Below are 22,294 nucleotides of genomic sequence, written 5' to 3'. Positions count from 1 at the left end.
CTACTATACGGTGCCATCTGGTGATGGCTGGCATCACGTGCCTCCTCATGAATACATCAAAAATGCAGGCTAGGCGTGAAATAATTGAGATTTAAAACGCCATGTTGTCTCTATTGCAGGTGGTAAGCGGCCTGTAGGTGTTAGTGACTGTTTTTCCTGCACGTAAACTTTACCTTCCTACAAAAAGCCGTATTTGACCCAGTTCAAAGGGCAATCAGCAGCATAAACTAACAGCATGTGTGCTGGTTTTTGTGAGTGGTGTGGACATATGAGCTATTTCTGAACGTCTTCTTCTGAATTAAGTAGTTTGATCACAGTTGAAGAAGCACAGATTGTTTCCTTAAGCAGGGAATGTCACCAGCAGTTTTTGGCCAATAGCTATTCTTCAGAAGCTGAGATAGTGTATAGAGATGTTTGGGACTGTGGTTGTAAAGCATGTATTGCTAGTGTATAGTGTTGGATAACGCATCATCCAGATCCAGATGTTTGCTCTTGAGCTGCCAGTCATGGATGCATCAACAGACATCATTAAAATAACTGCGAGCCAAGCACACAGGTGTTTCTGTGGCAAGGGCGATGCATACATGGAGAGGATGTCTGAAGGTGGAGTAGATGTGGTGGTATCGGAGGTGGGGGTGGTGAAGACAGATGAGAACGTATATTTTGTTAGGTCTGTGGAATAAATTAGTAACAGCATCCAGGAAGACCAGCATATCTATGGTGAGGAAGGGGATTTGGTACGAGACACACCAGGATGCTACCTATCCTCGCTGACAGTTTCATGTGTTCATGAGCAGGTGTTCAGTTCTTCTGAATCACTATCAGTTCTAGAGCACATCATCTCCATGAGTTGAAGTGACAGTAACTATTGTTTAACAAGAGTCCTGGTTATCTGAATAAGAGGCTCTGGCCTACAGGTGTTTACATTCATTACTGTTATTTTAGTACAGCATTGACTAGAAACATAAGTCAAAATAAAGCAGATTTTGAGTTTGTATGCAGATCTCATTCTGCCAATCAACAACTTGCACACACACAACAGTCACTTCAAACATGCACAGCTCTTGAAACTTAGCTGGAAATATCTTCTGTGCCTGAGAAAGGTGTACGTTGTTCCACCTTATGCGTGGAATGCATCTGTTGGAACTACACAGAGGTGTATCAGAGCATAAAGTAGGGGTAGCTCCTCAGGAGCGAAGGCACTTGCATCTTGGAAGATCCTTCTATACTGCTTGTGAGATGTGTATTGTACAGAAGTGAAGACGGCAAAAGAAGTCAAAAGGTAGGATAACAGCTCAAGTCTGCTTGAGGCTGTACTGGTGGGTGGTAATTGAGGGTGAAGGTGTTTAGACCTCTGGGAGTCACTAATCCCCATTTGTGTTCGAAGATGGGAAAGCAAACAGCAATTAAGGAAGACCTATAAAGAAGTGCTCCGATGAGAAAGACTGAGTATACATGTGTGTGCCAACTTGTACTGTTGCTTGTAGCCCAGGCTCTTTCGGAGACAAAGAAATCTGCAAACATTTTTGAATGGTTCACTTCATATTTGGCTTCTGTCCCTTGAATCTCACTTGCATGAAAATATGATTTTCCACCACCATTTGATTGCCAAACGTGACCACTTCCTCCTCTGAGCAGAAGTGCCTGCTGCGCTTTGTTGGGTGTATATCCCATATCAGTGTTGGCATTGTAGATTCATTGTTTATATCCCATATCAGTGTTGGCGTTGTGGAATCAATGTTTATGTCCCATGTCAGTGCTGGCATTGTAGAAGTCCTGTGGCAGTGACAGCCATCATTTTGCCTACTTCCCCAATGTATAATTATGATGCCAGAGGAGAAGTGTAGTAGCACAGTGGCTGCAGACCGCATATGACCTCGAGGGCCTTTGCCCCTCCAGTTTTGCTATTATTGTACACTTTAACCCCCAGTTTGAAGTTGCAGTCTGCCTTTTGCATAAGGGACTGCTGAATGTAAAGGACAATTATTTCTCACGGACATATCTACAAGTAAGTTTCAACTGCACCATTTTCACCCTTTTGTTGCTAAGCCAAAGAAAACAGGGGCTCAGTGGTCACACTTTCTTTCTTGGGTCTTCTCAAGGTAATGACTCCTTGAGTACTTTAGAGCTTTTTCGTTGGATGTACTAACATGGTCTCCTCAAGTGGTAGCTGCCTGTTCTGGTCTCGATTGTCTGTTTGCATGAGCTTGGCCACTTTTATAAGAATGAGAATGCAGGTAGGATGCCATATATGGTCCTTTCTGTAATGCATTAAGGCCATGAGATTAGGTGACTGCAGTACAATGCATGCATTTGCCTATGTTTATTTGTCATGGAAACTCATTAAAGCCTGGCACGCAAGGAGATTATTAGTGAAAAGCCACCGGGCCTGTGAGCAACTGCTGGTGACCAATCAGTGGCATGCTCAATATTCACACTCATAGGATAAATGACAGTGTGGATATAGACTACAATACGCCTGTTCACCATGCAGAAACTGCCTGGTGATTGGCACTATTACCAACCATGCAGTTTGTGTAAACACAGGGTCTGCATTGTGTGCAGTGGGACTCAAGATTGTGGGGACGCAGTGATGCTAGTCTGAACCCAGAGTGCGACCTACAGCTAGAACAAAAGAGAATGAAACAGAGTGATTTGCCATATAGGAGCTGGGATGTACTCAGACAAGACTGTATGCCATAAGAGGACCCTAACTCCACTGGCACTAGGGTAGTAGAGCCTAAGGGCATCATCCTCTGAAGTACTCAGAGGTGTCCCTCAACTCCTATACCACTGACATTTAATAAAATCCCCATATAGTTGATTAATCACCTCATGGACACATTCAGCACCAGGAAACACATTGTGCGAGTGCAGAGGGACAGAACATCAACAGGCAAGCTCGTAAACTCATGCATTAATTTTAAGTAAAACAATGTTAATGTGGTGAAACCTTTAGAAATCCAAGGGGAAATCTAGCTTTTATAATAATCCCAACAGAAATGCAGTTACTTCTAGCTCATTTCTGCCACGTACCCCTCTTCTTGTGACACTTGCTGACCATTGATTCCCCTGAGCCCCCAGAGGTACTACTTTCCACTTTGGGTCCTCCTGACTATAAGGATGCTTCTCTTCTCCATGTGTGCCCAATGCTCCCTGGGGTTCTCTACATCTCCAGAGCCTTTCAAAGATGCTCTGAGCCACTATGGGTGGACATCTATTCTCATGGTATACTGTACTCTTGAGGGTCCTCTCTATGATCCACTGTGTGCCTTGAGGGCTGCTCCTTAGCTAAGGGTGCTCTTCACATCCTGTGGTGCTCTGTGCCTCTTGAAGTGATCATCACCTCCTGGGATGTTCTGTACCTATTGAAGTGACTATCACATCCTGGGGTGCTCTGCTCTGTACCTCTTAAAAGTTCTAATCATCACCTCCTGGGGTGCTCTGTACCTCTTGAAGCGATCATCACCTTCTGGGATGTTCTGTACCTCTTGAAGTGACCATCACCTCCTCGGGTGCTCTGTACCTCTTGAAAGATGTGATCATCATCTCCTGGGGTTCTCTGTGCCTCTTGAAGCGATCATCACCCCTGGGATGTTCTGTACCTCTTGAAGTGACCATCACCTCCTCGGGTGCTCTGTACCTCTTGAAAGATGTGATCATCACCTCCTGGGGTGCTCTGTACCTCTTGAAGCGATCATCCCCTTCTGGGATGTTCTCTACCTCTTGAAGTGACCATCACCTCCTTGGGTGCTCTGTGCCTCTTGAAGTGACCATCACCTCCTGGGGTGCTCTGTACCTCTTGAAGTGATCATCACTTCCCCGGAGTGCTCTGTGTATTAGCGGTGCTCTTGGCCTCCTTAGGTGCTTTGTCCTTCTAGTGGTGTCCTCTCCCCCTGGGGTGCTGTAGGGATTAGGGGGAGGCATCGCTTCCTGTGGTGCTCAGCCCCTTTGAAGGTACTTCTCACCTCTGGGGCTTCTATCCCTGCAAGGATACTCTGAGTCCCTTTGAAGGTGCTATACATATGGCTTCAGGGGTGAGATCCACCCGCACTCTCACTACACCCATCTGCCACTCTTTTGCTGCTTTCGCTTCTGTGGTAGACCTGAATAGAAACTTACAGAAGGTCAGGTCAAAGTCAATCATTCTAAACTGCTACAGATTGTCAAGTCCTTTATTTTCACTTTTGAGAGTTGTGGTGCTAGCATTTCATATGGATTAGATTTACAGCCTAGCAAGCCAGTGTCCTGATACAGCAGACAGCTAAGAGGGCTCCCCTGGTCCAGGGGTCTGGGGCCCCACACACTGGGGGAGGTTCGAGGTAACTTTTTTGTACTTAATCATTAGCCATGTGGTCATCAGTGAAATTATGCCAATACAGAGCCTTTTCCTGGCATACCGGTGGCTGTACAAGACATTTTGTAGGCATCTTTAGCATACATAGTGGTGCCCACCCTTTGCTTGATGGTGATCTTTTCTGGGATACTTACAGCATCCATGGCATGATAGTATCCACCCCTGCTATAATGAGGGCCTCCTTGACATATTATTGTATTGTATTGTATTGTATTGTAATAGTATTTATATAGCGCTTACTACCCCTGACGAGGCATTGAAGCGCTTTTAGGCGAGTAGCACGCTACTCCGGAACCCAACAAGAATTATTGATGATTTAGTATCGGGAAATATGAGTACAGTTTTAGTATTATTATGAGTTGTGGATATGAGAGTTTGTTAGTTAGAGTTACTGGAGTAATGGAGGGGTGGAGGAGGAAAGAATCCAGAAGTGTTAATTGGGAGTATATGGTAATAGGATTTAGGCTTGGGATGAGTAAAGGGGGATGGAGGAGGGAAGAGTCTGTGGAAGGAGTTAGGGAGATCATAGTAGCAGTGTGAGATAAATGAGGGCAAATTTAGTAGGGTTGTTTGGGAGGTCATGGTAGTAAAGTGAGGTTTGGTGAGTTAGATGTGGAAGCGGAGGGAAGAGCTTAGACAGAGTTATTTAGGAGATGAAAGTAGTAAAATGGATTTGGGATGAGTCCGAGTGGGAATGGAGGATAGATTGATAGAGACATGATATATGATGATGGGTAGATAAGTGTGATATAAGATGAGAGCAGGGATTCATAGATATCTAGTATAACAACCCACCCAGGAGCCATGCAATGACCCACGAACATGCCAAGCACAGAACAACGTACACACATATATATATATATATATATATATACACACACACACATACATACACACATGAATACACACACATATGCACACATATATGTACATACAATACATATTTAGAACCATTGGTAAATATATTCAGTTAAACAGGTTTAAAGAGTGTGTGTATATTTTATTGTTATGACATAGTAGCAATACATATTTTCTAAAGAAACATAACTAGAAATATACACATAATCAGAAAAAATATTTATCAACATAGGCATATGCAGTCCTTAGTTGTTTGAATATGGTGGTTATGAAGGAAAGAGCCAACTCTTGAGTAGTTTTCTGAAGATAAGAAAGTTATCTGTGGCTCTTATAGTTGGGGGTAATAAATGCCATAGTTTGGCTGCTTGAACGGAGAAGGATGTACCACCTATAGTCTTTTTCTTGTATGGTGGTGTTCTAAGGTGGGGGGCCAATCTTGAGCGGAGGTCCTGTTCCATGTATAGCTTTGTGGGTGATACAAAGCAGCTTGAAAGTGCATCTTTTGGCAACGGGTAACCAGTGTAGTGCTCTCAAGTCAGGGAAGATGTGGGCTTGCGGCTTTACATGTAATAGAAGCCTGGCTGCGGAGTTCTGAATACGTTGTAGTTTTTTCATAATAGATAGAGATGATCCATGGTAGAGGCCATTGGCATAATCCAGTTTGGATAGTACAAGCGAGATAGTAGCTTGCACCTTGTGTGGAAATCCGAGGTGGGGGAAGATGCGTCGTAGAGTCTTCAAGGTGATGAAGCTTGTTCGTGCTAATTTGTCCACTTGGGCATTCATAGTTAACTTGGAGTCCATGGTGATTCCAAGGTTTTTAACTTCCTTGGATAATTGTGGAGGTGGTCCTAGATCGTCAGGCCAGACGCACAGAGGGTCATAACTTTTCCAGTCACCACATATGAGTATTTCTGTTTTGGAGGTATTCAGTTTGAGATGGCTTCAGATCATCCACTGATCAACGGCGCTGAGGCAACTGAAGATTTCTGAGCTTTCAATGTTTTTGGGGGATTCTAATTTAAGTAGTATTTGTGTGTCAGCTGCATAGTTGTAGCATGTGAGATGAAAATCATTGATTAGTTCTGGTAATGATATCATGTAGATGTTGAAAAGCAAAGGTGAGATGATTGATCCTTGGGGGACCCCTGCTTTTGTGAGGTAGGGTTTGGACGAGAAGGGGGGCGAGTGGATGATATCTGATCTTTTTTGAAGATAGGAAGTAATCCAGTCGAGAGCAGTCCCTTGTATGCCGGCTTTGTGGAGTCTTTGAGTTAGGGTGTCATGGTCAACCGTAACAAAGGCAGCCGAGAGGTCCAAGAGAAGTAGTGCAGCAACTCCATTGCGGTCGACTGTGTTTTTAAGATCATCCCAGATTGCTATGGGCGGAATCCAGTTTGGAAGTCTGAAAGTATAGAAGTGTCTTCAATGAATTGTGACATCTGGGCGAATGCTGCTCTTTCTATCAGTTTGCCCAGGAAAGGTCCATTTGTGATTGGTCTGTAGTTGTTGGGGTCCTGCGGGTCTAGGTTTGTTTTCTTTAATAACGGTCATATGTATGCCTTTTTCAGGTCTACAGGAGAAGTTCCTGTAGTTAAAGAGTTGTTGATGATTCTTACAGGTGTGGCAGCAAAGTAGATAAAAGAATGTTCTTGAAGATTTGTGGTGGACAAGGGTCAGAAGGGCAACCTGAAGGCCTGCTTGCTTTGACCAAATCCATAAATTCACCTTGGGATATTTTTTGGAAGGACTGTTGAGGCTGGGTTGGTTTATTCTTAGAGGGTATTTTAGGAAAGGGGTTGGTGCTGATGGTTTTCTTCTGTTTTAAATAGGAGTCCAATGTGTCTGCCTTGGTTGTGTAATGAGTTGCTAATTTGTTTGTGAAATCTTGAGTACTGGGATGACTTCCTTCCATGCATGTAGGTTTTCGAAATTCATTGAGAATTTTATAAAATTCCTTGGTTGTAGATTTAGCATTTTGAATTCCGTCTGAGTAGTCCCTTTTTTAGCTTTTTTGATTGATGATTTGTATATTCTGTTAAGTTTGTGTAGCTGCAGTTTGTCTTGACTGTTGTTTGTTTTGAGCCAGGGCCGCTGCAACTTTCTGATTTGTTGCTTTATCTTTTTAAGTTCCGTGTTTCTCCAAGGTGTTGGTTTTCTTTTGTCCTGTTTAGTTTTTCTGAGTGGTATTAGGATATCAAAAGCTCCCTGTAGCCACTCATAAAGTTTTGGAACAGAATTAATTGTATCTAGATCTGTGTTGGCTGTTAGTTGTGTTTCTAAGTCATCAAAATTGAGTTTGCTCCATGGTCGATAGGTGCATGTATGTAAGTAGTTGTGGGGTGTGTTGATTTGTGGAGTTTTATGTCGGAAAGTTATCAAATGGTGGTCTGACCATGTGATTGGCGTGATGCTATGAACGGTAACTAGTTCAGGCTTAGCAAAAATGACATCTAGGATGTGTCCAGCGATGTGTGTGGGATTGTGTACAATCTGATGTAGGTTCAATGAGACTAAGCCAGTGGTGATAGCTTTTGGATGGGGCATATTGGGTTTGTCAAACCAAATGTTTAGATATTATGGCCATTGCTGATATGATGTAGCTCTTCTCTGGTACAGTGGTTACCCCAGAATAAGGGTATCCACCCATGACATACTGGCATAATCATGGGCACCCATTGTTGGTGTATAATAGGCATCCACAGCATGAGATAGTGATGCTTTAGCATGCAAACCAGAATCGTCCATGCGTGGCAGTAATGTGTGTGCAATTGATGAAAATGGTATTCTGATGCCCCAGGTCCAAATGTCAAAATCCGAACGTGCTGAAACAAATGCTTGTATTTTGGAGAAAAAAACGTACTTTTCATTAAACTTACTTGATATGCCTTAAAGGGAATTGAATTCGTATAGCCATTTGTACGTTTTGTATTTGGAAGCAAAAGTGGATGCTTGGAGGTAAAGGGCAGCATTTTCCAAATGTATCCACAGCTAATAATTCAGGCTGAGATAATGACACTTCTTACTGATGTTGTTTCCTTGGTGCAGAGGGAAGAAGTTCAGATGAAACATTTGCAAATATTAACACTTCTTTATCTGAGGCCTGAGCCAGTGAGGTTGGTGTGTCATGCCTCCTGTCCTCATCCTGTAATGTCTCTGTAGCGTGATCAGTAGTAGCACTGATGTAGGAATCTGTAAAGTCGGCTTACCCCTTCTTTCTATGGCATGACATTGTGAGGTGTGTGTAGCATTTGTTCCACCTTGCCCTTTCCAAGAAGATCGACATAAAATACTCATGAAAATCAGTGATAACTGGTGAAATTCGAAAGTGGTGGGAGGTAAATATCCATGGAGAGTTGCATCAAGAAAGTGAAACGAAAACGTCCGAATATATTCTGGGAAAGATACTCCTTTCCTCCCCAAGATCCGTAGAGATCATGCCAAATAATTCAATTTAGACTACACATGAAATATTTCACTTTGTGCAAAAAAATCTGACCCTCTACAAGGATGTTGATGATTCACTTTCTCTAAGAAGAGTGTGAAATAGAAAATGTTTTACACAATTTGCCCTAAAATTGGCTAAAAAGCCATAAGTGCTGCAGGCATCTTTACAGGGCCTGTAAAATTCAAATATATACCGCGCCTTCTCAACAACTACATTCCACACAATTGTATTAATCAAGTAGATTTTACTGCACTTTGCGGAGCCTTTTGCGCACTCTCAGCCCCTGCGGCACAAAACATTTCTCAGTGTTGATTTCATCTCCATCCATGTTAATATTTCTCAAACAGCCACATCAACAGAGGATTCCAGATACGGTTTGAAACCACTAACCAGCAATCGGGACCTTTCGAAGGTCCCTTGAACATTCCAGTTGTAGTTTATTGTACCTTATGGGTCTGACAAGAAACACCCCTCCGGAGCATTATCGCTTGCAGGAACGTGCTCAGAGCACTTACTGCACGTGCACTGGTCATGCAGTCTGTAAAGGGGAAGTTCAAACCGGCTGGAACCCCATCTCCATCCCTTGCTTCAGGAAGTTGTTCCGCAGCAGCAGATCAGACACGTGGTGGTGGTTACTGGAAGAACAGCTGAAATTAATTTCTTAAAAATAAGACCACATTCTATCCGCATGTTCGCATTCAAGGTGAAATGTTTCGGCACAAAACTGAGTACAAGGGCAGATCGGGACAGCTTGGCCATGTAATCTCGGTTCAGAGCAGACGCATCACGGTTACCATCCTAGCACCGCTCTAGGCGCCTAATGTAAATCTATGTGGATGATGGAAATGTGGGGCAGAAAGATATGAAAAGTGCACCATTCTTGCCAGGTGTACAAAAGGTTCTAATCACTGTGAGCACCATGCACATGCAAGCACAAGGTAACAATCATACTTTACACATTGCTAGTAAGGGCGGGGCTTAATTTGTGCAGGAGGTGGGCACAGGCACTTTTTTCGGAGGACTGGGGTTCATTTTTCAACATCAGCCTTTGACTAGGAACAAGAGTGAGAAAGGCACAAAATAAGGGGAAGAGAAGGCTAAGGAAAATAAAGACAAAGACAACAAGCACTTGTAAAGTCAACAGGTCTCAGGTCTAAAAGGCAGTACTATGGGCTCTGCCAATGTTTTTATTATTCGCATGTGTCATGGCGCATGCACTTCCAGGGCTGACAGTTTCGCAATGGGTCTTATTTAAAAGAAACTAGTTCCAAGATGACTACTGATGCATGCGCATGAATAGGGATGTATAGAGACCGTTCTTAATTTACTGATGTAACACGATAGGTGCCTATGTTAGGCTGTTAAAGTAAAAGGAAAAAAAAGGAAAACATTGGCCACACTTACAAAAAGTAAGTGAGCGCCCTGGCACAACCTTGTAGTTGCCAGATACTCATAAAATGAATAAATAACAAAATTAAAACGTTTAAAGTGGTAAACAAAGCTTCATGGAGCAAGAGAGAGAAAAACATGAAGTCAGAGACGCAAAAAAAAAGGAAAGCAACTGACCACAACTGAAAACAAAGGGCACTAGTAAGTGCTCCAGCAGCGCTTTGCAGCAGCTGTAACCCCACAACAAAATGACTGAAAATAAATGTAAGGCAGGTCAGAGAGTGACTACGGTTTATAATTTTAGAACATTTCTGCTCTCAGTCACTAGAGTGAGAGAAAAGAGCACTGTTAGTTGCTTCAGTAAATCCATTACTGAAGTCGCTTTTAGGACTCAGCCCCTGCGCTGTCACAAGACATTTGTTAAATGACATTGGGCTTAGAGCCCGCCCACTGCTTACTGTTGGTTGGCTTCATTGTCACTCTTATTTGCTTGCTTCTTATTCACCATTTTCCACAGCTTTCCTTCCCATTCATGTGTTTGTCCCTTCCATGGTGCATGGCTCATTACTTGTGTCACTCCACTACTTATTTTTCATGCACTACTTTTTTTTCTTTTTGTTTGAGCACTCTACACAAGCGCAATGTTTTTCTTTCTTTAAGCACTCTATATGAGCGTGTGTTTTAAAGCTGTCTCCCTTATGTACTTCTGCTTCTTCCGTGTTACTCTTTCTCACCCTCCCTCAGTTGCTGTTCTTGCTTCCTCTCTGTCCATTTACCCTTGCCATTCTTGATTCCGCACCAGCCCCTTGTCTGTTTGCTCCCTCCGCCCGCCCACCATCCATTGTCCGTTTGTGTTTCCCAATGCACTCCGCCCACCCTTGTCAGCTTGCTTCCCTGACCCCTCACCCACCCTCTGTTGTCCTTTCGCTTACCCAAACCCTCCTGCTGACCCTCTATTGTCACTTTGCTTCCCCATCCCCATCTGCCCACTGTCTGTTTTCTGCTTCCTTTCCCATCCCCTCCTCCACACCTTTCATTGTCAGCTTGCTTCTCCATCCCCTTTCATCCTCAGTTTTAGCTGCTACTCCAACCCCTGATCCCTCTCTCAGTTGTCCGTGGGCTTCTCCAACTCATCGCCTGCCCTCTATTGTAATCTTGCTGCCACAGCCCCTCCTGCTCACCCTTCCTTGTCAGCTTGTTGCCCCAGCGACCATTGCACGCTTGCTGCCCCACTGTCTCCAGCGTGTCCCCTTCCCCCACCTGTATGCTTCTCTCCTGCCATTCCTCCCTCATTGTTTCCTAGCCCTAGAACCCAATCCCCCTTTTTTTTTTTTTTTTTTTTATTAAAGCACATTAGCACTGGCCATGTCATTGCCTTTAAAAAATATATATTTTTGGTCATTCTGCACTGCAGGCCTGCTGCTGTACAGCATGGCCAAATCATTGCCAAAGCCAATAGCTCTCATATGCACACTTTATTGGCTTGGCCAATCCTAGATGCAATACATTATTTTACGCATATTCAAATTTCAGGGGGACTTGTGTTCATTACTTTATGCTTCAATATCGATATTATATTGCTAACATGTCCCCTTGTCTACTTGTTCTCAAAGCATAACCTACTTTCAAATTGTTTGTTGAAACAATAGTCAAACGTTTTACTTTTTCAGGTATACTCTACGCTGTGACGTTCATGGGCCCTGGGGTCGCCTTCATTTTGGGATCCGCCATGCTGCGGTATTATGTGGACATAGATAAAATCCCAGCAGGTAGGTTGGCTGTGGGTGCTGGCTTTTCACTTTCTATAAAGTACTTTGCTGGATCCTTGTTTTGAAACAGACATGGCGTGCGCCTTGCATACAGAACAATTTTATAGCACCAAAGAAAATAAAAAGTTTGAGTGTCAAGGGCGTTCTGTAAACCTGGTAGGTATTTTTTGAACTTTTTGAACCGTAAGTGTTTGCTCTTGGGTGGGTTCCACATTCTATATCTTGCATGTTTGGCTTCTCTCCATTTATAAAATTCGCTGGAACTGTGATTGACGCTTTGTAATTATTAAGTATGTTTTTAACCTCACCCCACAGGGTTAGGGAAGAGAAACACACCACTAATGCTTCAGCATTCTTGAAGTATACTGATTAATACGTTTCTTTCTTAAGTAGGGTTGTAGATATTTTAGTAGAGTGCGCTATCCAGCCACACAACGGGCCAGATGTATCATCAAGGCCTTTTGCGATTCGGAAATAGTGATTTTTAAGAAATCGCTATTTCCGACTCGCAAAATGCCATGTATCACATTTGCGAATCAGTAATAGCGATTTCTTAAAAATCGCAAATGCTATTACCGAATCGCAAATTGCGATACCGGCCCCATTCGCACCTATGGGACTGTTGACCCTTATCTGCGAATTGTTTGCATTTCCAAAATTGCGATTTCTTAACCAGAAATCGCAATTTTGGAAATGCAAAACCCCAGGGTGCTGGGGGCCTAAGGCCCCCTCTGCTGCACCCCAAATTATTTTTTAGGACATGTAAGGTGCACACATGCCAAAAGGGCATGTGTGCTTTACATGTACAATTTAAAAATGCATTTCAAATGCATTTTTAAATTTTGCACATGGTTACCACCAGGTTCAACCTGGTGGTAAATAGCGATTCCTAGATGCCCAAATCGCATTTAGGAATGGCTTCATACATGTGCTAACAAATCGCAAATAAGGAATACTTATTTGCGATTTCTTATTTAGAGAGTCGCAATTTGCAACTCTCTAAACAGGGTCGTAATTTTAAGGAATCGCTATTTTAGCGATTCCTTAAAATTGCGTTCAGAATGTCTTTCATACATTCTGAAATGGCTTTTTGCATTCGCAAACGGGCATTCGCACTGTTTGCGAATGCAAAAAACATTGATACATCTGGCCCAACGTTCCCCGAATATGTTAATGTTAAAATAAAAATATTCTTTCAAACTGCCAAAAATCGCCATGAACCCGAAACATAAGTTTGCTTTCGTAACTAAAATATGAGGCAGACTGTGCAACATATCAATTAACAAAGGCAAATCAATAATCGCCATTTATTAAGGGTGTGCCTCCTAAATATGGAACCCCAAAGTATTGACAGGATAGAATATCGAGGGCAAGATATCGATCATCATGGTACTTAGATGTGGAGTTAGGAATAATAAATCTATACTTCCCTTTGTGCCCTTACCTTGTGATATTTTGTTGCTCAATATTCTGCTCTCAGTATTCTTGTGCCACCCTATTTATTGGTGTCAATCTTCATTAATGGATGGGATTTGATTGCACATCCTTTTGGCACATCTTGACTTTCACCAAGAAATGTTTTAGACAATGTGCAACCATACAAACACCATATCTGGCCTTTTTTAGTCAGCTGCTAAAACATGTTGCAGCCATCATGCATCACTTGCTGAATCTTATTACTTTGGCTCTCTACTTGACAGCAGCAGAAGAGCAGAACCGCACACACAGGCTTTGTCTGATGTACTCAGGATGAACCCTTTAAAGGCCTTGCTCAGGGTTAAGTGATCTGTAGCCAGGGATTGACATGCTGTAGACAATAGATCTGTCAGTTTCCTGGTCGACCAGTGAATCTGCAGGTACTTGCACATACCTTGCACCCGCACATTCATTGGAAGGGGCAGATGCCTAATGTTGCATGTTTCAACTGGTTTCCTCAAAATTAGCAACATTTGTGACATTGGTGTCCAACCTGGGGTCAGGAGGTCCTGATCTATGCCAAATTTTCAGGATGACCATTGACTATGTAAATTAGTTCTATTGAGCGTCATTGTATGTAAATCTCTTTCAAATAAATATCATAAAAATCTTGCATGGATCCAGACCTCCCAGACTAGAGTTAGACACCACTGATCTGAGTACTAAATAGGGGACCTTTGAAGGGTCCTGCCCTTCCTTCTGACAGAGATTCACATTGTCTGGCCATCTCCTGGATCGCTCTCTATTGTGGGCTCAGACCATGCACCATTTTCTCACAGTTGAAGATAATACTGCAAATATAAAATGCCTTTTCTAATACGTTTTCATGCACAGATTGTGAACAACATTGTCCTTCTAGGTGGTGTAGTGGGCTGGAAGAAACGTAGGCATAATTAATAGGTTTTGCAGACTCTCCTGTACTGTATATTTAATAAATAAATGCATTTATTCATTTTTACTTTAGCTGACGTTATTCTCACTCCCAAGGATCCTCGATGGGTGGGTGCCTGGTGGATGGGCTTTCTTGTGACCGCCAGTGTCGTGGGGCTTTCTGCTGTCCCCTATTTCTTCTTTCCAAGAGCAATGCAAAAGGAGGTAAGAACTCGTACATTTAGTTTAAGCAGTGGACCTAAAGTTTACCTTCTGTGTGATATTTAGCCTGTTTGGGTCGGTTTCAAAGTACAAGAGATTGCACATACAATGATGCTTTTTTGTATCTGTTTGCTCCCAATTGTGATATTTGCAATCCCACTAGGAAATTCAGGTTTTGTAGGTACCCAAACGTTTTCTCTCTTTACGATCTCTCACTGTATGTAAATTAATGGAACCTTTGGGTCAGCCCCCTTCAGTCAACATCTTTTTTGCTTTTTTGCTTTTTGGGGTCAGGCTCATTTAGCCCCCGCTCGTTTGAAGCGTCCATCACATTTTGGTTCAGTCTAAAACATTTTGCATACGCAATAGAGACAGCATGATATATGCACAGTACATGCAGTGCATGTGTATCTGTATGAGCTACCTATGTCCTGAATGCTACCTACGTCCTGAATGTATACATGCTGTCTCTGTGTGCCTATGGATTCGCTTGTCTTCACATGTATGACTACATGTTGTCTGTTCTCTGTTCGTGCATGTAGTGTTGGCGGTCTCTGCGTGCACTGTAGGAAAGCCAGATCTCTTGGCAAACACAGTAATATAATTTTAGTAAAAGCACCCCTTCTAGCTCCAAAAGTAAAAAAAATTGTGTAACTTAAGCAGCGTTGCACTCAGAAGAAACAAAGCCTACATTTGCACACTTCATGTAATAAAAAGTCTTCCTCTTTCAGTGTCCATAGCCCGATTACCACAACTGGTCTTCGGTTTAAGGTTTGCTCTGTGTCCACACTATGGACCACTAGATCATCTCTCTCCATTGTGTACGAGCTATGTAGAACAATATTCGCAAACTGTAGGCGTCTTTCTTGAAGGCACAAGACCTTAGCAAAGAAGAATACGTTTGTGATCCTCCTGCACTCTGGGTGCCATCTCAAGCTGCTGCCTTGGGAGGAGCGTATTTGAAGTAACATGAAGTTGGACAAATAATAAAACAAAATGTTTAATGACAAAGAAACATGCATCATTTTAGGCCCATTTGCTCTGCGTATAAAATGTAAGGATGTGTTTTTCATGCTGCGGACAAAACCTTCTCTCAGGACCATTAATGCTGTCTGGGCAAAAGTTTTATCTCATTAGCACAAGTTTTATGAGTGAATCCAGCAATCAACAACTGAACGCTGAACAGTTAACCTTTGAAAAATGTCTGCCAAATTATGCAGCAAATGCAAATTATGAATTATGTGGCTGTTGCAGTAAATCTATCATAACTAGGAAACTGCTACAGTCGCAGTGTTGCATAATCCCAGTGGCCCTAACATTTTCCCTCTAAATGCCTTCAACTGAAACTGCTACAATTGAGCTGCATATGGATAATTCGAGCTTTTTTGTGGCTCAGAGAAGCTACAGAGCTTCTGCCTTTCTTTGACCACCATTTGTATAATTTTGAGGGTGATGGCTGCTGTGTCTATGGAAGACGCACAACTCAGCAGCGCCTACGTGGTATGGCCGCAGAAGTTCATGGGGGAGTGTCTAATGCAGGCAGGTTCTCCAATCTGAGAATATTCTGAAATATGCAAACAACACTGACTTGGGCCCAGTTGTTTTGAGATACCTAGGATTATTCTGTTCTTTAATTGGCTAAAACTCCACGCCCCCTGCAAAGGTATTAAGTGCTGACCTTTATATGGATACAAAAATATTTACCCTGAGCACCAGATTCAGATCACCCCAGGTAAGATATTTTCCCCAAACTTCTCACAGGCCACAGCGGCAAACTAACCATGCCAAAAAACGAGATTGTACATGTACCCTACTAACCAGGACATTGTGTACTTGGTCTGCACCAAAATGCTTCCTCCACATGTCTCCATGGTTTAGCATAGCGTAGCTGTGTCAATGATGACTAGGTCAAAGCCAGTGGGGTAACCTGTGAAGAATATAACAGCATTCAACAGCAGAACAAACAAATGAGAAAAACTGTAGCATTCAGAGTTATTAACCTGAAAAATATTCTTCTCTTTCATTGTAGGGTCAGGGGTTAGCCAGTCCTTTAAAATGTGCATGTCTTGAAACCCGCAGGCACGAGTCCTGGCAACTCTAGGTCAGTGGTTATATGATTGTGCAGAGCCCATCCTGATGCGATGGGTGTGAAGGTTTCAGATCACTAACTGTTCAGGCCCTCCCCTGCCTATAATGCAGGCCAAACAGGCTCCGGGGCTTTGCATAACAGAGTAGTCTGTGTAATTGAAAAGAGCAAGGCGCTGGAAGGAATGCTTCTTTGTGTTGTATTTCAGTTGCTGGATTCATTGGACAGGCAACTTTAGCAGCATGGCAGATCAGCAGAGCTTCGGTTTGTTCTTTGCATTGATAAAATGGTCCATAGAGTATAGTTGCAGCTTGCAAGTCCTTGGCCGTTCCCTTTCAATCTGTGCCAAAACATCATGAAAATCCCAACCACCCCGGGCAGAGCTTCTGTAATTGGAGGGGCTTCTGCACTGTAGTGGCTAGTGCCTACTTGACTCCAGGCAGCTGCCCTCCTCCTGAGGCCTGTTCTGGTGGGAACGCGTGCATTCTCCTGACATGCAGGAATCAGAGATATCCCAGTATTCAAAATACACAACTCTACATTAAAGCTCAGCTCCCATCCTGCCAACACCCAGTCTCTCTGTTGTGTGGATGTCTGGGAGAAATACACATAGGCCCACTGCCAACTTCACCTGGTCATGTGACCCAGGAAACATGCTGTAGGCACCAAATGGTTCGGACAAGAAAATGACAACTTTCTAAAAGTAACACACAAAATGTAATGAAAAGACGCCTGTAATTTATCTAACCACTGGCAATTGCTTGAGGTAGCATCCCAACCCATTGTTCTTTTGCTCACCGTGCCACCTCAGTTTGGACCTAGCCATGTGCAAATCGGTTTCAATCCTGCGTCTCATGGAAACAGTCCAGCCCGAACTGCCAGGCCAGGTCTTCCCTGAACCGGAACACTAGCAACCCAGGACCAGTTGAGCCCTAGGTATGGGCTCATCAGCTAGGTACAGCTTGGTTTCAGTGACACAGTGAGCAGGGAACCCATGTCTTGGCATACCCATGCCACTTAGGGCTGTATATGAGACACAGTAATGGAAGAAAAGCTTGCTGTTTGACTAACCTCTGCAATCACTCAGGGTAGCATCTAAACCCATCGTTCTTTCACTCACCATGCCACCACAGTTTGGACTCAGCCATATGAAAATCAGTTTTGACCCTGCTACTCATGGGAATATTCCAGCCTTAACTGCCTTTTCCATACTTTGATGTGTCGCCTTAAGTAGGTTGCGGTTGTTGGAATAATGAGATAACCACCTTGGGACTGTCAAACTCCTGTGTTGAACATAGTTTATAAATTAAATGGTGGACATTTGAAAACTTCAAGTGGCAAAATAGAATGAATTTCTTTTGCAGCCATCCATGAAATATAGAAGATTGTGAATGAGTGGGTAGTAGGCGAGTGACTGTTAACACCCGCCAACTGCTGGGGAAGTCAGAGTCCCATGCAGAGTACACTGCTCTGATAGGACAGCATTTGGGCAACCTGACTCCCTTCTTTGACAAGTCAATACTCCGGGGCATTCTTCTGAACGTCAGCAATAGTACGCAACATGTTGGTGGTATGACCCTACATACAATAATGTTTTGGTTGAGGTTAACTACTTCTCCAGACTCGTTCATCCCTATCGTGGACACAGTTGTGAACAGGTAAAAATCTATCACTCACAAAGCCTGACACACCAAACACCCGATGTCCTCGTGCCAGGCCCAAAACATGAATGACACTGACAACAAAACCAGTTGCTGAAGAGTTATGTATGAATGGCTGCAAGGCGCTGTGCATACTATTTTATATTAATTACATGACATCTGGCAAGCTTAAACAAGACCCAAATTGCCTGGGATTGCTCAACTGCACAGATGTGCACTGACTCTTGGCACTACAGGTATAACGTCTGACATCATTCACTAATTGACTGACTGCAGTCAATTTGTCTAGCTGGCTTGTTTAGCGTAAGGACTGGTGATTTACTTGAAAGTGTGATGATTGTTGAGCTACCTGGTAAGGGGATGAATGCTAGTCTACCTATGAAGTGATGACTGGTGATCTGTAATTCACTGACTGCAGTCAGTTTGTCTAGCTGGCTGGTTTAGTGTAATAACTGATGATTTACCTGAAAGTGTGATGATTGTTGAGCTACCTGGTAAGGGGATGAATGCTAGTCTACCTATTGAAGCGATGACTGGTGATCTGTAAGGTTGGTGAACGTTCTGGGGAAATGTATGGGAAATGAAGTGGCATAACACTGAAGTGTCTTGCCAGATCTTTAGTAATGATTTTGACTATTTGGACCAACTTCTACTAATTTCCACATTTTTTCCTACTAAGGAACTCTTTGTGGTCTTCAATGCCCTCTGCCGAGGCACATACCCTCAAACACTCCCTAACCAACAACTGTGTTCAGACCTAGCAGTCTTCATTCAGAAAATGGTTTCACTTATTCTTGATCCCTTTCTCTAGTTACTTCTCCGGTGCCTTCTTTGGTCTCTGGGTAAGACCTCTTACTTTGTAATCTACTTTTGACCCCATTTCTTGTGAAACCATTCATAATATACTGCTTACTATTAAATCGGGATCCCCTTTAGATCCTATTCCATTTAACATTCTTAGGTTTATTGCAGATATTGACATGCCATTAATTGCATCTATCTGCAACCAACCCCTAATCTCTGGCACAGCCCTTCTTTCATTAAGACATACCTTGTTGTCCCTCTGCTGAAGAAGCTTACATTGGATCCTGACATCATGACCAATTATTGCCTCATTTCCCTCCTGGCTAAAATGGTGCAAATTCTTGAATGTTGGGTCAGTGTGCACCATTCATAGGACATTAAAAAAAGCATAATTTGCTCAACTTTTTCCAATCTGGATTTGGATCATTTCTGAGCACAGAAACTGTGTTGATCACAGCCAGTTACGACATTTGCATGACCATGGATGAGGGAGGCTCTGCGACACTCATCCTTTTAGATCTATCTGGGGCCTTTGACCCTGCCTCCCATATCATTCTGCTGGACCGATTCCAGCTTACAGGGCTAGGTGGCAGAGTTTTGAACTAGTTTAGATCTTTCTTAAGTTATCATTCTCGGTTTGCTCTTCTCAGACTATACTGCTCTTTCTTTTAGGACCATGTCCTGCTCCAGCTTCCTTGGTCCATAATCTTGGTATCATTTTCGATGCTCAAATCTGGAAATTGATGTCTGCTTGCTTCACCATTTTGGAGCTTCTAAAAATAATTTTAGTACTGATTCCAAAAGCAATTAAGCAACAGTTGGTCCAGGCATTGGTTAACAGTAGACTGGACCATTGTAACACACTGTATGTGGGGCTGCCACACTATCCACTCTTTAGGTTACAGATCATTCACAATGCTGCGGCGCATTTCCCTTTATTTGTACCTACATTTCACAGCATTTTGACACATTAGACCTATCAAACAGAAATGCATTTTCAAAGCTTAATTCTTTTGTCACAAGACAGTTCATTTGACTACGCTCAAGAATTATATCTCCTCTCTCTTTTCAAGATAAATCCCTTCCAGAGCCCTTTGCTCCTCTTCAGCTTACCTTGTGTCAGTTGAAACAGGCTCCGTGTAGCCCGGCCTCCAGCACTCCTTCCTGCAAAGCACAGTCTCCTGCCTGCTGCTCCAGCAACGTGGGACTCCTCTTCAGGTGTGCTGAGTGGGCCTCAACGCGACTCCTGTGCCTGCTGCCAATGGGTTGCCTGTGCGGGCTGCCTCTCCTTCTTGTGACTCTCTCAGCTGCTGAGGGTCACTGTAGACTCCCCTCCTTGGGTCGTGTCCCCTGGTCCTTGCTGGTCCTCTTCAGTCTAGCAAATCTTCTTCTACGTCTCTTGCATTTGCCAAGGCATGTTTGTGGTTTCTCAGCACCACTAACCAAGTGCATCTCGACCGCCGACGTGGGACATCACTTGCATCACTTCTGTGACTTCTCTTCATCTCCTGTGCTGCACTGCTGACCTTCTGCATCCACCATCGACCTGGTCCTGCATCCACAGAAGGGTGGGTAGTGGCTCCTGCCACAACTGAACACTCCATCATGAACTGGACTTGGTCCCCTTCCATTGCAGGTCCTCTTCTGCAGGATCCACCTTTGGATTCTTCCAGTCTTGGTTAGGTCTTACATAATCCTTTTTCAAAGTCCCCCTGTAGGTTTTGGGGAAAACCAGGTACTTACCTCTGGTCTCCTGGTCGCTGGGGGTCTCTCTGGTACTCACCTCTTGGGGTTCCTAGTTCCTGCAGCTCCCATCTACTGATTCCACTTCCTTGGGTGAGGGACTGCCTTTCACATTCCAATTTTTTTATCAGATGGTTTGGCCCTCTCCTAGGGCCCTTGCTGTTTACCTATACTTTTGCCAATGCGTATTGCTGTAAATGCGCTTTACTGATTGTTAATGTGTATATAATAGTGTGTTTACTTACCTCCAGTTGGGGGATTGCCTATTTAGCATTGTAGTATTTGTGTTACTGTAATAAGGTACCTTTATTTTTGTAACACTGTGTGGTTCTTTTATGTGTGGTAGTGTTGTGTGACTATAGTGGCATTGCATAAACTTTGCATGTCTCCTAGATAAGTTTTGGCTGCTCATCTGCAGCTATCTTTAGAGAGCCCTGGCTTCCTAGACACTGCCTACACTTCAATAATAGGGGATACCTGGACCCGGTATACGGTGATAACACCATAAGTGCCCACCACACTCCAGGCCAGCTTTCTACAGTTCCTTACTCCCCAGGTCCATTGGTTCCCTGTGACGGTCTTAGGTGATGGCAAATAGCAGGCTAAAGAAGGAGGATAAGAGAAGAAAAGAGAAAGGCTGGTTAACCACTGGAAGAAGGGCTATGACGCAAAAACCTCTATTCCTTGTATCAAGAGACTATAGATAGAGATGTATACACAGATAAAGAGCCAAGGAGAAAATTAAAGTAACGTCGACCTGGAGACCTGCGTTGAATTCAACTTCTTTATGCATCACCGTATCCACCTCTAACCTAGTGACACCGTGCCCCCATCAATGCTTCAACCTCGGAAGCACCGAGATTAGCCACCAGCTCACCACCATCCTCAACACATCCATCGCCACAGCCACCTTCCCCACCACCTGGAAGCACACAGAGATATGACCCCTCCTCAAGAAACCATCCACAGACTCCAGCGACTTCCAGAATTATCACCCTATCTCGCTGCTCCCGTTTCCTGCCAAGGTCCTGGAGAAGTACATCAACCTCCAACTCACCAAATACCTGGAGAGATACAACCTGCTAGACCCCTCTTAATCAGGATTCAGAGCCAACCACAGCACTGAAACAGCTCTGATCACAGGGACAGACGACATCCGCACCCTACTCGACAGAGGAGAATCTACCTCTCTGCTTCTTCTTGACCTCTCCGCTGCCTTCGAGACTGTATCCCACCACACACTCATCATCTGACTGCATCAATGCGGAATCAAAGACGATGCTCTTAGATGGATGGCATCCTTCCTCACAGGGAGCACACAGAAGATCCGCCTTCCTCCCTTCATCTCTCAGCCAAAGTACACCATCTGTGGCATCCCGCAAGGCTTATCCATCAGTCCTACCTTCTTCAACATCTACATGACACCACTAGCAGACATCATCAGAGCCCACGACATTAACTTCATCTCCTGTGCCAATGATACCCAGCTCATCCTCTCACTCTCAGCGGACCCTCCTACTGCGAAAACCAACTTTCACACCTGCATGAAGAACATTGAAGCCTGGATAAAGGACAACTGCCTGAAGCTTAACACAGACAAAAGCGAAGTAC

At 43.6% G+C, this 22,294-nt stretch overlaps 1 protein-coding gene across 1 annotated transcript in view; it reads left to right on the top strand.

The window, feature by feature from the left end:
- The window catches only part of SLCO2B1 (solute carrier organic anion transporter family member 2B1), a 379,804-nt gene that overhangs the window by 162,397 nt on the left and 195,113 nt on the right, over nucleotides 1-22,294 (top strand). Inside the window, exons 6-7 of the mRNA XM_069203800.1 lie at nucleotides 11,723-11,821; nucleotides 14,262-14,392. Coding sequence (XP_069059901.1) covers nucleotides 11,723-11,821; nucleotides 14,262-14,392 — 230 coding nt within the window. The remainder of the gene's footprint in view (nucleotides 1-11,722; nucleotides 11,822-14,261; nucleotides 14,393-22,294) is intronic.

This window comes from Pleurodeles waltl, chromosome 8 (genome assembly GCF_031143425.1).
Source record: "Pleurodeles waltl isolate 20211129_DDA chromosome 8, aPleWal1.hap1.20221129, whole genome shotgun sequence".
In the NCBI taxonomy this organism is placed as follows: Eukaryota; Metazoa; Chordata; class Amphibia; order Caudata; family Salamandridae; genus Pleurodeles; species Pleurodeles waltl.
Note: the sequence above shows the minus strand (reverse complement) of the source record. Positions and strands in the feature narration are given on the sequence as shown.